Source organism: Hipposideros armiger, unplaced genomic scaffold, assembly GCF_001890085.2.
Source record: "Hipposideros armiger isolate ML-2016 unplaced genomic scaffold, ASM189008v1 scaffold_324, whole genome shotgun sequence".
NCBI classification, from domain to species: domain Eukaryota; kingdom Metazoa; phylum Chordata; class Mammalia; order Chiroptera; family Hipposideridae; genus Hipposideros; species Hipposideros armiger.
In genome coordinates this window covers 1,259,269-1,271,338 of record NW_017731674.1, presented here as the reverse complement: position 1 = coordinate 1,271,338, position 12,070 = coordinate 1,259,269, and the positions used below count along the sequence as shown (strand labels likewise).

The window sequence follows — 12,070 nt, the reverse complement described above, 5'->3', positions numbered from 1 at the left end:
GTGCTTCTGTGGCCTGTGTCTGATACGCTCCTGACTCAGGGTGGGTGACTGGCGGTGCTGAAAGGGACAGTGAAGGGACCAGACAGGACAGAGGCAGTTTAGTTCCCTTTGACCTTCAATTCCCTGTCTTATTACAAATATTGTTGGCAGGATTTCTGGATTTTGGTTAATTCAATTTGGAGCCAGATAATGGATACTAGGAAAACTGTTCTCAGGCTGAGGAAAACAGAAATTTATGGTTTATTCTGAGCTTCAGAGGTGGAGGTCAGGGGGCATTCCCACGAGAGCCTCTCAGAGCACAGGTGGGACCCAGACTTTGAATGTCTCCAGGTCACTCTGCTTTAAATTACAAAGACAGACTTTCCAGTCATGGCTTTGAGTTGTTCATGACAACTACTTCATGTAACTTGCTCTACATATCACAAAAGAAGGAAATAAAAGTGGTACGAAGGGCATCAGAGAAGGAGGGAGGGACGGAGAGTGAGGGAAAGGCGCCCAGACCTAAATTGGCTTTGACATGTTTCACGTCACTTAAGAAAACTACTGCTCAGGGACACAGTGTGTCCTGCCACGTGAACTTATGTAACAGATGCAAACTCATTGCCTCGAAGACTCAGAGCGCTCCGCCAACATTGATCACTGCCAAATTATTAAAAGCGTTTGTTGAGCAGAGTAAGATGACTGCTTCTTGTCTGACAGACTTAGATGTCAAACCATTTCGCTTCTCCTGTCCCCAACATCTTGTATCAGCACCTCATCATTCTCGAGATTTCTGTCTTCAAGAACGATCTATGTATTGATCCGTGCACTCAGTTCTATATTCATTCACTTATCAGGCTCGAAGAGAGACACCACTGTGTGTCAGCCACTGTACTAGAGACTGGGGGCGTGCTTTACAAAATTAATCACAGGGTGTCCCTGACCTCAAGTAGCGTCCACCTTATCAAGATCTGTATACTCTGCTTCATTGGGACGCAGCCACGATGGCCGAGGTGGAATGAAGCCCTTACTGGAGCACAGGGAGCTCAGGCACGTGGAGTGCATTGTCCGAGCCTGCGCCGGATGCTGAACACACATGTGCTTCTTCACTGGACAACAGTGATGGAGATGCTATCTACCTCGCAGGGCTAAAATGAGAATGAAATTAGATCATATCAAATACCCACCAAAGTTGAATTTGAGGAAGGCAGGGTAAGAAGGGATATGAACCACAGGAAGATGGCAGCGATCTGTGGGAGCTCAGGAGAGGGCTAGCTTCTCCCCGGGGAGAGCCAGAGAGAGAGCTCCCCAGGGTGGGTATGGGGGCGTGTGAGTGGGCGGCAACCCTGAGGGACCAGGGAGGAGCGAGTATTGCTGTGGACCCAACACAGGCGCCCTCTTCCCGTCTTCCTCCAGCTCCCCAGGGATCCTTGCTGCAGTCTAACATGGAAGTCCATGTCTTCCTAAAGCTGTTCTAAAAAGTCCAAAAAGGTTTCCAGGCCCAGGCATATGTCACAGGGTCACAATCCTCGAGACCTCTCTGCAGCATTTTCAGAGCATCCCCTCATTCCCTCCCAGTGAGCAATGCCCTTGGCCGTCACGTCGAGAGCTGAGGGACGTGGTCTGCCCAAATTGTGTGGTCACTGGGATAGACTTACCGAGTTAGGGTCTGAGCTCAGGGTGGGGTCAAGGCCCAGGGAGCTGGCACACGGCCTGCCAGCGGCAGCGAGAGGGCACGGAGCAGGCCTCCGTGGGCGGGTGCCATCCTCTCCGGGGAAGATGCCAGCGGTCTTAGGCACATGCAAGTCCCAGTTGGCAGGAGACCAGCAGATGAAAAACACAACCGGGGAACAAGACCTGAGGACTTGGGGAGCAGAACCAGGAGGGTGCTAGGGACACCCACAGGAAAAAGGAGGGGAGAACAGTGTCTTTCACAGGGGACAGTGTCCGCTTAAACCCTTGAGATGCAGCCTGCAACCTGAGAAATTTCCACTAAAGGTGCTAGCAGCGGTTCTCAACCTTTCACAGGGATCGCCTAAGACCACCAGAAAATACATATTTTCGATGGTCTTAGGAACCGAGACACTGCTCCTCTATCCGTCTCCAGGCCCACATGCAGATACGCCCACATACGAGTACCCGGCAACCCCTGTGAAAGGGTCATTTGACCCCCAAGGGGGTCGCGACCCCCAGGTTGAGAACCGTTGTGCTAGATGGACGTCTGCAAAGCACAGAAACAGGCACAGAAGAAGGGGGAGCAGGTGGCATGGGCGGAATTACATTCTCACCTCTCCCTCTGTGGTGAACTGAAGAACCTGCCCCCCAAAGATGTCAGACAACTAAGATTGAAGGACAACAACTTGACTTGGAGCTGATGGGTCCTAGAAAAACGCAATGTTCCCTTCCCCAACTCCCCAACACTGTTCCCTTCCCCAATTCCCCAATAAAATCTTTAAAAAAAAATTGGTTCCTTAACTGGCTAATGAAAGCTGCGCGTTACTTTCCCCACCACGGTCCAGCCATCTGCCCTTGGATTCCTGCATAATTAAAATCATCAGGGCCCGCCGAGTGGCACGTTGATTAAGAGCTGGCTTGGGACGCCAGAGGGCCCCGGTTCGGATCCCACATATGAGGGCCAGTGACACTGCCCTCCACAGCTAAGATGCTGAACAACAGCTCAACCTGGAGCTGGGCTGCCGTGAGTCGCCGGCGACGGCGTAGGCTGCAGCCCCTGCGGCAGTGGGTTGCCATGGGCTACCGTGTGTAGCCAGCAGCCAGCATGGGCGGCCAGCAGGGGCGGCCAGCAGCCGCAGTGAGCGGCCGTCCAGAAGCCGGAGGCTGATCTGCCTCTCCAGGGAAGAGCGCAATGATGGTGCCAACTTGGGCAAGTGAAGCGACGTCCTCCACAACTAGATTGAAGAACAAAACGACAGCAACTTGTCTGTTCCCCTCCCCCAATTCCCCAATAAAATCTTTAAAAAAAAACCAAAAACAAACAAACAAAAAAACATCAGGACCCAGTCTGGACCAGGAAGGAGACAGAGGTCGCACTATTCTTAGTGAGTTTTGGGGGAAAATGTTAGAGAACAACTTACAAAAAAGATTTAAAAGCTTTTTGACCCCACAGATGAGAATTTTGAGGAAATCCCAACGTACAGCGAGTTTTTCCCTTGATGTTGCAGCTAACGGAGAAGGTGTAAGGGTCAAACCATGAAGGTGGGAGACACGATTTGCCTAAGAAGGAAAACACCCCCACAGGGAGGAAAACCTACCTACGTTCACCTGAGTGAAAGAGAAACGGTTTCACCTTCCATTTGTCCGCATGGACCTCACTCCATCTTTTATCCAAGTCATTAAAAAACCCAGGTGTGCGTGTGTGTGTTCAAGTGACAGGTGTGTCAACGTGGGGGATTCAGACACACAGCCTGGGACCGGCAGGCCCAGCACCAGATGCTGATGACCGGCCCCCTAAGCGTGGGTCCCACGCCCCTGCTGACCCAGGTAGCTCCTGTAAACATAAGCTGCCAAAATACAGCAAACTACGTGTTAATGGAACAGCCTGATTCTCCCTAAACTTCCCGAATCCCCACAGACGAGTGTCTCATCAAGACTCTTGTGTGGCTCACACAAGAAAATGGCCGAAAGCAGGAGCTCCACCCAAATGGCCCCCACGCCGCACGCCCGGGAGCAGGCACCTAGGGAACAGAGCACTTCAAGTTTTCCACGCATTTCACGTCACGTGGTTATCTGCCTCTGACTCTGGTATCATCGTTCCGACGTCTTTCTAGAGCAGACTGTTACAAGGGTCTGAGATGGGCTGGGCGTTGCTTTGAGGGGTACCTGGGAAGCGGTTGGGAAGGAGAAAGGCAACCGTGTACGGCACGGAATAACACCCGCGGCCTCGCTTCCTGTGCACGAAGCCAATGTGATCGCCAGCTCTCTAATGTCCAGAGCATTCAAAGACTGCTCGGCTGCGTCCTTTCAACCCTGAACTAGCTCCTTTCGAAGGAGGTGGAATTTCAGGCCGCATTATTTTACCAGGACACGCCTGTCTGGACTTCCTGGGAGCTCTGAGCTTGGGTGAGGAGACCCGAGAACTAGGAGCCTTGACTGTGTCCACGGCACACGCTCCTGTGACGAGGCTGCCCCACCCCACGGGCCTTCAGGAAAGACCCCATTTCCCAAGTCCATGTCTGCCTGCCAGTTGGAGCCTGCAGTGCTGGGGTCACGCACCTCTGACACGGACGCAGGCGGTCAGGGCCGTCTTCATGGTGCACCCAGAATTGTCAGTACAGCTGGTGGGCGAAGGCTGGTCAGCTGTGTAAAGGCCTAGAAACCCTGACGGCCCCCCTCATTCTAGCCTCAGGAGAAAACGCACGCTGTCAAGGCAAAGAACCAGCCTCCTGGCGGCGTTCAGAAGGGCGCGAGGGGCCCCAGGGACACAGCGTGTCACACCCCAAGGTCAGGCGTGGCTCTGTCCTCGCTTCACCCTTTCCTCCTGCCCGCAAGCACTCACACTCTAAGAGAGAACTAAATTAGCTGCAAACCAAGGATACGAATCATAGACTGTCAGAATCCGTGACCTCTGAACTGATCAAAATTTACAAGAAGCCGAGACCGTCTTTTCCTTCCAGGGATTCGCCAACATGAAGACACTCACGTCCTACTGCATGTAAGTATCTATTTTCACAAACTGGGAGTTTATTCTGAATTTGTCACACGCATTTTTAAGAAATATGGGGTTCCTTATTTAGTCCATTGAGGTCCGAAGTGGCTGGGAAAAGAATGAGTGTTTTTAATTGATTTCTGCTTTCGATCTACATCCCGAAGTTAGTCCCTGGCCTTCCTGTAGGACGTGGGATGAGATGCAAAATAGGAAGAAAAATGCAATCTTTCCCCCAAATACACGGCATCTAAAATAGGAACAATAGAGTGACGACACTGGGAGCGTGCAGACGATTGGATCACAGGTTCAGCGCCTTTTACGAATTCCACAGTGAGGCCCGGGGCCAGCACTGCCCTTGACGCCCCTCCGTGGTGAGAGGAGCCCAGGCTCCCACTCAGGACACCTGGATGCCCCCCGGGGCCTTTTGCACATTTCCACAGCCTTTTCTATGTGTACCTCAAAAGTCTGTGTCCTGCACATATATGCAGGAAAAAAATAAACACAGGAGCCTATGGATCAGGGGGATTGAAGAGGCTCTCCACCGGTCTCCATGTGAGTGTCAGGGGTTTGGGTGGGACTTGCACCTGGGTGGGGACCCGGGGACACCTTTTCAGTTTGGAAGAGGGGAGACTGCCCGTGAACCAGCCCAGCAGGACCTCAGGGCCCTGGATGTGAGAGCAGAGGGGCTGCGCTCCGGCCGCTTCCAGCTTGGGCACAAGCGTGGCACACAGAGGGAGCTTAGCAACATGGCGTGACCGAGAAGCCCGTGGGGCTCCGTGACGGCTCCCTGCGGTCAGTGAGGGGACTGAAGGGTGGGCGAAAGGGCACCGAGACAAACCCCAGGTCACACTGTCTGTGATACGGGTACCCCCACCCCCACTCTATCAAACTGCTCCAGGTTAGGGCGGCGAGTGTCCCCCAGCTGGACAGAAGCACTAGACCCCTGTCTCCAGGGGTCCTCAAGTGCATTTGCAGGAAGTGCTTTCGCTTCACGGGAGCCCAGGGGATTGTAGAAAGAGCAGTAGCCCACGGCGAGTGTGTATCAGCCTAATAATAACAAAATTTGGTGGAAGGATGTACGACCCTCCTTTGGGTCCCTGAGTCAGACACTCCAGCCACAAAAAGCCCATTGAGGGTATTGACTGTGTACTGATATTAAAGAATCGTTGGTCGCTTTTAAGTATGATCATGGTTTCAATGTCTTGTAAAGAGCTGGCATATTTTTAAAAAAGAGTGATCTGCCGAAAGAATTGTGGGTGGATGGGTAAAAACACGGTACTGCCTTACAAACTCACCTTTACTATTTAAAATAAAAAAGAAGAGCTTATGACTGAGGGAGGCTGAAAAGAAATGAGTTTTGTCGAAGGCCTGCCCACAAGGGCGGGTTCTCCGGCGTTTCCTGACCACCTGTAAAGAGGGAAAGAGGAGGAAAGGGAACGAATTCCTCAGTAGGGCTCCGCCTGCTAAACACTGGCCACCTACAGACACGGTGTCGTCTGTTTCTTAGAGCCTCTCTCCCATCAAGATAAATATCCGCATTTATAGATGAGGAAAGGAAGCTCAGAGAGGTTTCGTGACTTCCCCAGGTTCACACAGCAAGGACGTCACAGAGGTGAGCTTAGGACCTCCCTGTCCATCCATGTCCCTTCCCCTCCCGAGCTGAGGGAGAAGCAGAAAACAGGCTTCGAACTCACGTCCTTCCGGCTCTGGGTTTCTTTAACATTCCTAGACCCTGTCATCTTAGGAGCCGCGCTCCCAGGCAGCCAAAACCCGTCAGGCTTTCGCTGGCTTTGTCCTCTGGGTGACTCAGCCTTTACCACACAGCGCAGGCCCAGGTCATCCGAGAGCTGACCGGGACTTTACAGGAGGAAAGAGATAGGACGCTGGCATCTGTAGCCCCCGGCCATACTCTGATTCCTGTAACGAAGGATGGGTCCTGGCCGAACTAATTAAGGTTTAGTTCCTCTCTGTCCGGCCAGCAGGACAGACACAAGCCATTAGCACTGGCCCTGGAGACATCATCTGTCCCTTAACAGGGTGAAGTCCTTACTAAAGAAAGAAAAACTAATTAGCCTTTCAGGGGTCCTTCCAGACTTCAGAGCCTGGGGTCTGAGGGTGTCCTGAGCTGGTACCTGGTGACAGAGGGCAGAACACGGAGAGGCAGCTAGTTAGAGCGCAGAATGTCATTCACTGAACTGTGACAGGGGCCGCGTGAGGACCAGCTGGAGCGACGAACCTGGTGAAGGGCACGGACAGCGAAAGGCCTGAACGGACTCACCTCCGACAAGGCTTCCTGAGGGGTCACTGCAGTGCTGGCCTCTCCCCTCTCCTGACCCCACGCGCACCCTCTGCAGGAAGCCCCCTTAATTCTGCAATTTGCGCTTTTCTCCATTGTAGCCTAAGCACCACGGCCGTCTGTCTGTCCTGCTTCCCAAGGCCCTTGGCAGCACGTCCGCCTTCACTTGCCGTGAATTATTTGTGCATCCCTTTGACAGATGTTACCACCGAGTGCCTACTACGTGCCGAACACAGACTGCCTTTTTGGTAACCGACTTCTCTGGGCAAAGGGGATAAACATCCTCCCCGAGCACATCTTCTCAGTCTCCAGAGTCGGGAGAGGTTGGAAGCTTGACAGTTGTCAGGGAAGCCTACGCAGGGCGTGAGGCACGCAGGCTGACTGTGGCTGCAAAGTCCCAGCGCCCTCCCGGCCCGCCTGGGAGAGAACACATGGGCTGTGCGAGATGTCACCCCCCCAGCCAGGCGTGGGGGCCATCGCCCCCCGTGTGTCCGGGCCTGCCACCCGGCCCGGCCTGCGGCCCTGCTCTCCTCTTGCAGCCTGTAAGGCTCAGCGCCTAAGCCTCAGTGAGGTGTTGTCCCTGTGCCTTCCTGCGAAGCTCCCTCTGAGGCCCCCCCCACACACACACACACTGCCCCCAACTTGTGTTTCCTCGTAAGATGAGCAATTGTTCCTTCCCAGGGCATCTCCGCGCGCGAGGAGGGTGTGGGGGAACGAACGACCAATTTCTTCTTCTCTGTCTCCCTAGCTGGGCTGACGTTCCCAACAGCTTCCTCAGTGAGAATCAAACCCGAGCTTCTCCTGGCGGCTCCCCCAGCTGCACGGAGCGGCTCAGGCGCTTCCTCCATCATGGCAGCGTTTCTCGGAAGTGTCTGCACCTGTGTCATTAGAGCCTCCCCAGCTGGAGCCAGCTTCACAGTCACACGCACAGAAAGCGCGGCCCTCAGCCCAGCCTGCGCGCCTGCCCCACGTCCCCAGGCTCTCCGTGACCCTGTCCCCGTCCTATCACCTCTTCAAGCTCGTCGCCAATCTTTAATTCATTGGGCGCTTATCTTTTCTCTGCACTTGACCCGAGGATGTACTCAGGGCTTGAGAAAAAGTGTCTCCACTCCCTCCTGCAGACCCAGGAGCCCTGCTCCACATGGCGCTTCCACGTGGCTTAACAACGTTACCAGAAGCTTTGTTGGTCAGTGGCCCCGCTTATCAGCCACTGTCTAGTCTGAACGGCCCACACCGAGACCCACATAAACCAGCGAAGATGGGGGGAAATGAACGTCTAGTAAAATGACAGTAAAGACACAAACATCGCCTTCCCCATTTACTCTCTATGGGTCCTGGAAACCCCAGCATGGCCACACAGGCGAGGCGGCCAGGAGCCCCTGTGAGGTGTGGATAAACACCCCCCCCACACTCGCAGCCTTTATCATCTGCAACAGAGACCTGACGTAAGCCGGACCCCTGCAGCCGTGAAGGGTTTGTGGCACTTTATCAACATCCCAGGGAAATTCTCCATCCGAAGCTCAGCCTCCGTCACTCCTCACGCCCTCCCAGTGTCGTGGGGACCGTGAACTTGGTATCAGGACTAGTCAACACCAATGGACAAAAATCACAACAGTCACGCTGGTTGCTTTATAAGTATGGTGACAACCTTTTGGAAGTCGTAATAATAACACTTCACTTGAGAATACTCTCATCTTTTTCCAAAGAGCAGTGTTTACTTGTAAAAAAAAAATTAAACTTGTTCAGAGAAATTCAAGAGACTCTGAAAATCAATTTTCAAAAGAAGCCTAAAATTCCAAGCTGAAAAATCACTGGTAAAAGTAAGACCTTCAAACGACTCAAGGGTCCTTTTCCACTGACTTAGGTCCCCACGCACATAGCACAGGGGTCAGCCTGTCACAGGTGCACACTGCGGGGGTTGCATGTTTGGACTATTAGTCTCTTTAAGCACATAAAAACATGTGAGGCCTACTTTGAGTTTTAGTAAGTAAAGACTTTAGTAAGTAAAAAGCTAAATAAATAAATACAGTTTCTGCAAAGACGTCAATGCTGACTCTGGCTTAATGCTTTTCTAAGCTCTGGGATGGGGGTGGTTTCGAGAATCGAGAATCGCAGCCCTCCTTACAGGAAGGAAACCTGCTTTCTTATAAATCAGCATTAGAATCACTGCTTCTGCCAAGGCCGAGATTTTTAGCACAGGGTTGGGAGTTCTTGATGACTTTTCATTAATCCACTCTTTTCTGCTCCCTGCCTTCTAGAGAGAAATTAATTTAGGAAAAGTTTCCTTTTAATTGCATCTCTTGTTAGCTGCTGGAACCAGACGTATCTGATTCTATTTAAACTATGTTAGGATTGGGAAGGACGTTAAGAGAACAACAAACCCAACTTTCATTTCTTAAATAGGAAACAGAATCCTAGGAAAGTGAAGTAAGTTGCTCATGGGCGCAAATTTAGATCATGACAAACGGTGTTTGCTCCTGAGGCTTCACCAGCAAGCTTCCTGCTCTGATAAATGACACGTTGGTCAGATTTCTGCAGCTGAATTCTATTTCAAATGCAACAGAGAAGGCCCAGTTTAATTTTCAGTGGAGCTTGCCATAAAAAAGATGGTCTTGTCATGCATGCATGTGGTCTTAAATGATCTGATGTGGAGATTTAAATATCTTTACCTAAGCCTTGAGGCACAGCCCTGCTCCTCTGTGGCTTAGGGAGAAGAAATGAAAGGTGGGAAGCCTGTGGAGATGAGTTGGGGTGGGGCGCAGAGGCAGACAGCAGAGCCTGGAAGTCAGGCTGGGAAGCACAGAAGTGCCTTCTCCCATAGGACGGACTGCCTGATTCTCCTGAGGAGCGCGTGCTGACAGCTCCCCAGCTCCCAAACGCTCCCAGGAAGGATTACAATCGGAAATACGACTCTATTTGCAATGGTCACAGATGGGGAGAAATTGTGTAACTGGACCCAATGATTGCAGGGATCAAATACATGCTGGCAAATTAAAGGTGGTCCAGGCAGTCTGCAAAAGAGCGGTTCCTCAGCCCCTATAATATTCTACTTGAACACCCGGAGCATGAGAATTGACTGTGCGTGAAAAGATACAGAAAGTGATTCAATGCTAACGCCGCTAGTGAATCAGCTATAAAACAGTAAGAGGCATCCATGAGAGGAAAGCCCCCTCCACGTGCCTCAGTAAATGTCAGGAACACACATGATGACATTACGAACGACGACAAACTTTCAGCAACCGTTCGCGGATTATTCACTGAATGCCAGGCAGTGGATAGTAGGATCTCAACGTGTCTGGAGGACAATTTGAGAGTCAATTGTTCCCCAATTAATAAGGTAAGAGTGCAGATTTACCCACTGCCCGAAAGCACAGAGCAATTCGAAGAGAAAGTGGGCGGAAGGCGCCCCCTGAGGCCGTTGTGAAAGGTAAATTGTACTTCTCAGAGCTGCGAAATGGAGAAGGAACCAGTTGTGCATCCTCTCCTGTTCAGGGAACTCCGGGCCCTCTCACCTGCCCGTGTCCCGTTCCTTCGGCTTCCTGGGGAGGGGGGACAGGCTGAGGGCAGTGCCAGCGACCACAGTGCATCTGCTCTCCTCCCCACGTCCAGGGCCAGCATCACCCCACTCACAACAGCCTAACTCCTGTTACATGAACATTGCTGCTTGCTGTGACATGTATCTTTACAAACAATCTGAGCTTTTGACAGCAGGGTGTAAGGGTAGCTTTTATTCTTAGTCACTGCACAGTTTTGTTGCAGACAAATCCCTTTGCTAGAATACCATCTCTTTAACAATCATTTGGAGGTTATTTCCAAGGTAAAAGTGGCCCAAAAGAAGACCTGAGGTTGTAAGCTACAGGAATCACCGGTGCCCACGGGAGAGGTCCGCCTTCTCAGGCTGACGCAGCCAGGGCCTGGGGGGTCGACATGCACAGGGCCACCTTCATTTCCTATCAACAGTGAAGGCTCACCCCGAAAGTCATCAAACCCAGTCTTAAGAAGAGGAGGAGACGCACCCCGCCTCTCTGCACCAGGTAGGAGTGTTGGGTTAAGTTTTCTAACAGGCCAGACGTGTATTCTTCTAATTACACAGGTACTTTGGGTCCCCTCCAGGACGCTGCCCAGGTAAGGGCGACCCGGCAGCCTCAAAGGGCTTCTGCACGCGGCTAAGAGGGAACGCCACCTGGGGACAAGCTGTGTGTCCCCAGGGCTTTCCTCTGCTCCGCAGTCCGGCTGCTCCCACCTGAGGGGGTGAAGATAGGATGCAGGCCGGGAAAGGCCCAGCCTCACGCAAGCCGGCTTTCCCCCCGGTGTGCACTCGAACGCCACTAACACGGTTACGTCTGTACGGTTTGCCCGTGCCAGGCGGGGTTCTGGGCATGCCGTGTGCAGTCAGTCACTCATTCAGTCCTCAAAGCCAGCCCATGGGGCAGATATGCAAACGGAGATGCAGAGACCCACCACCACACGGAGTGGAGCCGGGACCCCCGCCCGGGCAGTCTGATGTGGGGTCCACGCTTCCGACCACACCCTGACCGCGCCTGCTCGGGGGACAGTCACCTGCTCGGAGGGAAGGGTGTGTGGACACTCTGGTGTCCAGGCTGGGGACTTGCACAGGACACAGCTCCCAGTCTGCAGTCAGGCACCCCTCAGCTGCCTGTCCCCGCCGCAATGGCCCTCGGTTGCCGCTGGGTAGCCCCCCCTGAGTAAAGACTCCCCATCCCTCCATCACTTCAGCCAAAAGAGCTGGTCTCACCTTTCCAGGCATGAATGGGGCAAAGCTGCAAGTCCTTTGCACATTTTTGCAGGTAGCCCTCAGCTTTGAGTTCAAATTCTTAAACGTGGAGCGAACGGGTCTTCGTAAACCTCAGATGTGCCTGGGCTGGTCCCTCTGCGGGTTATATAGAGGCCCTTCCTGGCTTGCTGGGCTCGGACCAATCGGAGGCCCGGGAAGCAGCTGCTGGGAGCAGCCTCTGCAGGGCGGGGGCTGCGTCCCCTGGGCCCTGCTGGGCTCGCAGCTGCTCCCACCAGAGAAGCACCAGTGGCGTATCTGCCGGGCAGGGTCCCCCGTTCTCACTGGGAATCTGGAGTCTGTCATAGGCTGACAGGACAGCAAGGGCCCCTGGAGA

The 12,070-nt window shown here is 53.0% G+C and overlaps 1 protein-coding gene across 1 annotated transcript in view; it reads right to left on the bottom strand.

Moving 5' to 3' along the window:
- The window catches only part of LOC109392319 (regulator of G-protein signaling 5), a 30,659-nt gene extending 18,834 nt beyond the window's left edge, over nt 1–11,825 (bottom strand). The window contains exon 1 of the mRNA XM_019660696.1: nt 11,698–11,825. Coding sequence (XP_019516241.1) covers nt 11,698–11,741 — 44 coding nt within the window. The 5' untranslated portion in view covers nt 11,742–11,825. The remainder of the gene's footprint in view (nt 1–11,697) is intronic.
- Nucleotides 11,826–12,070: the final 245 nt, after the last annotated feature.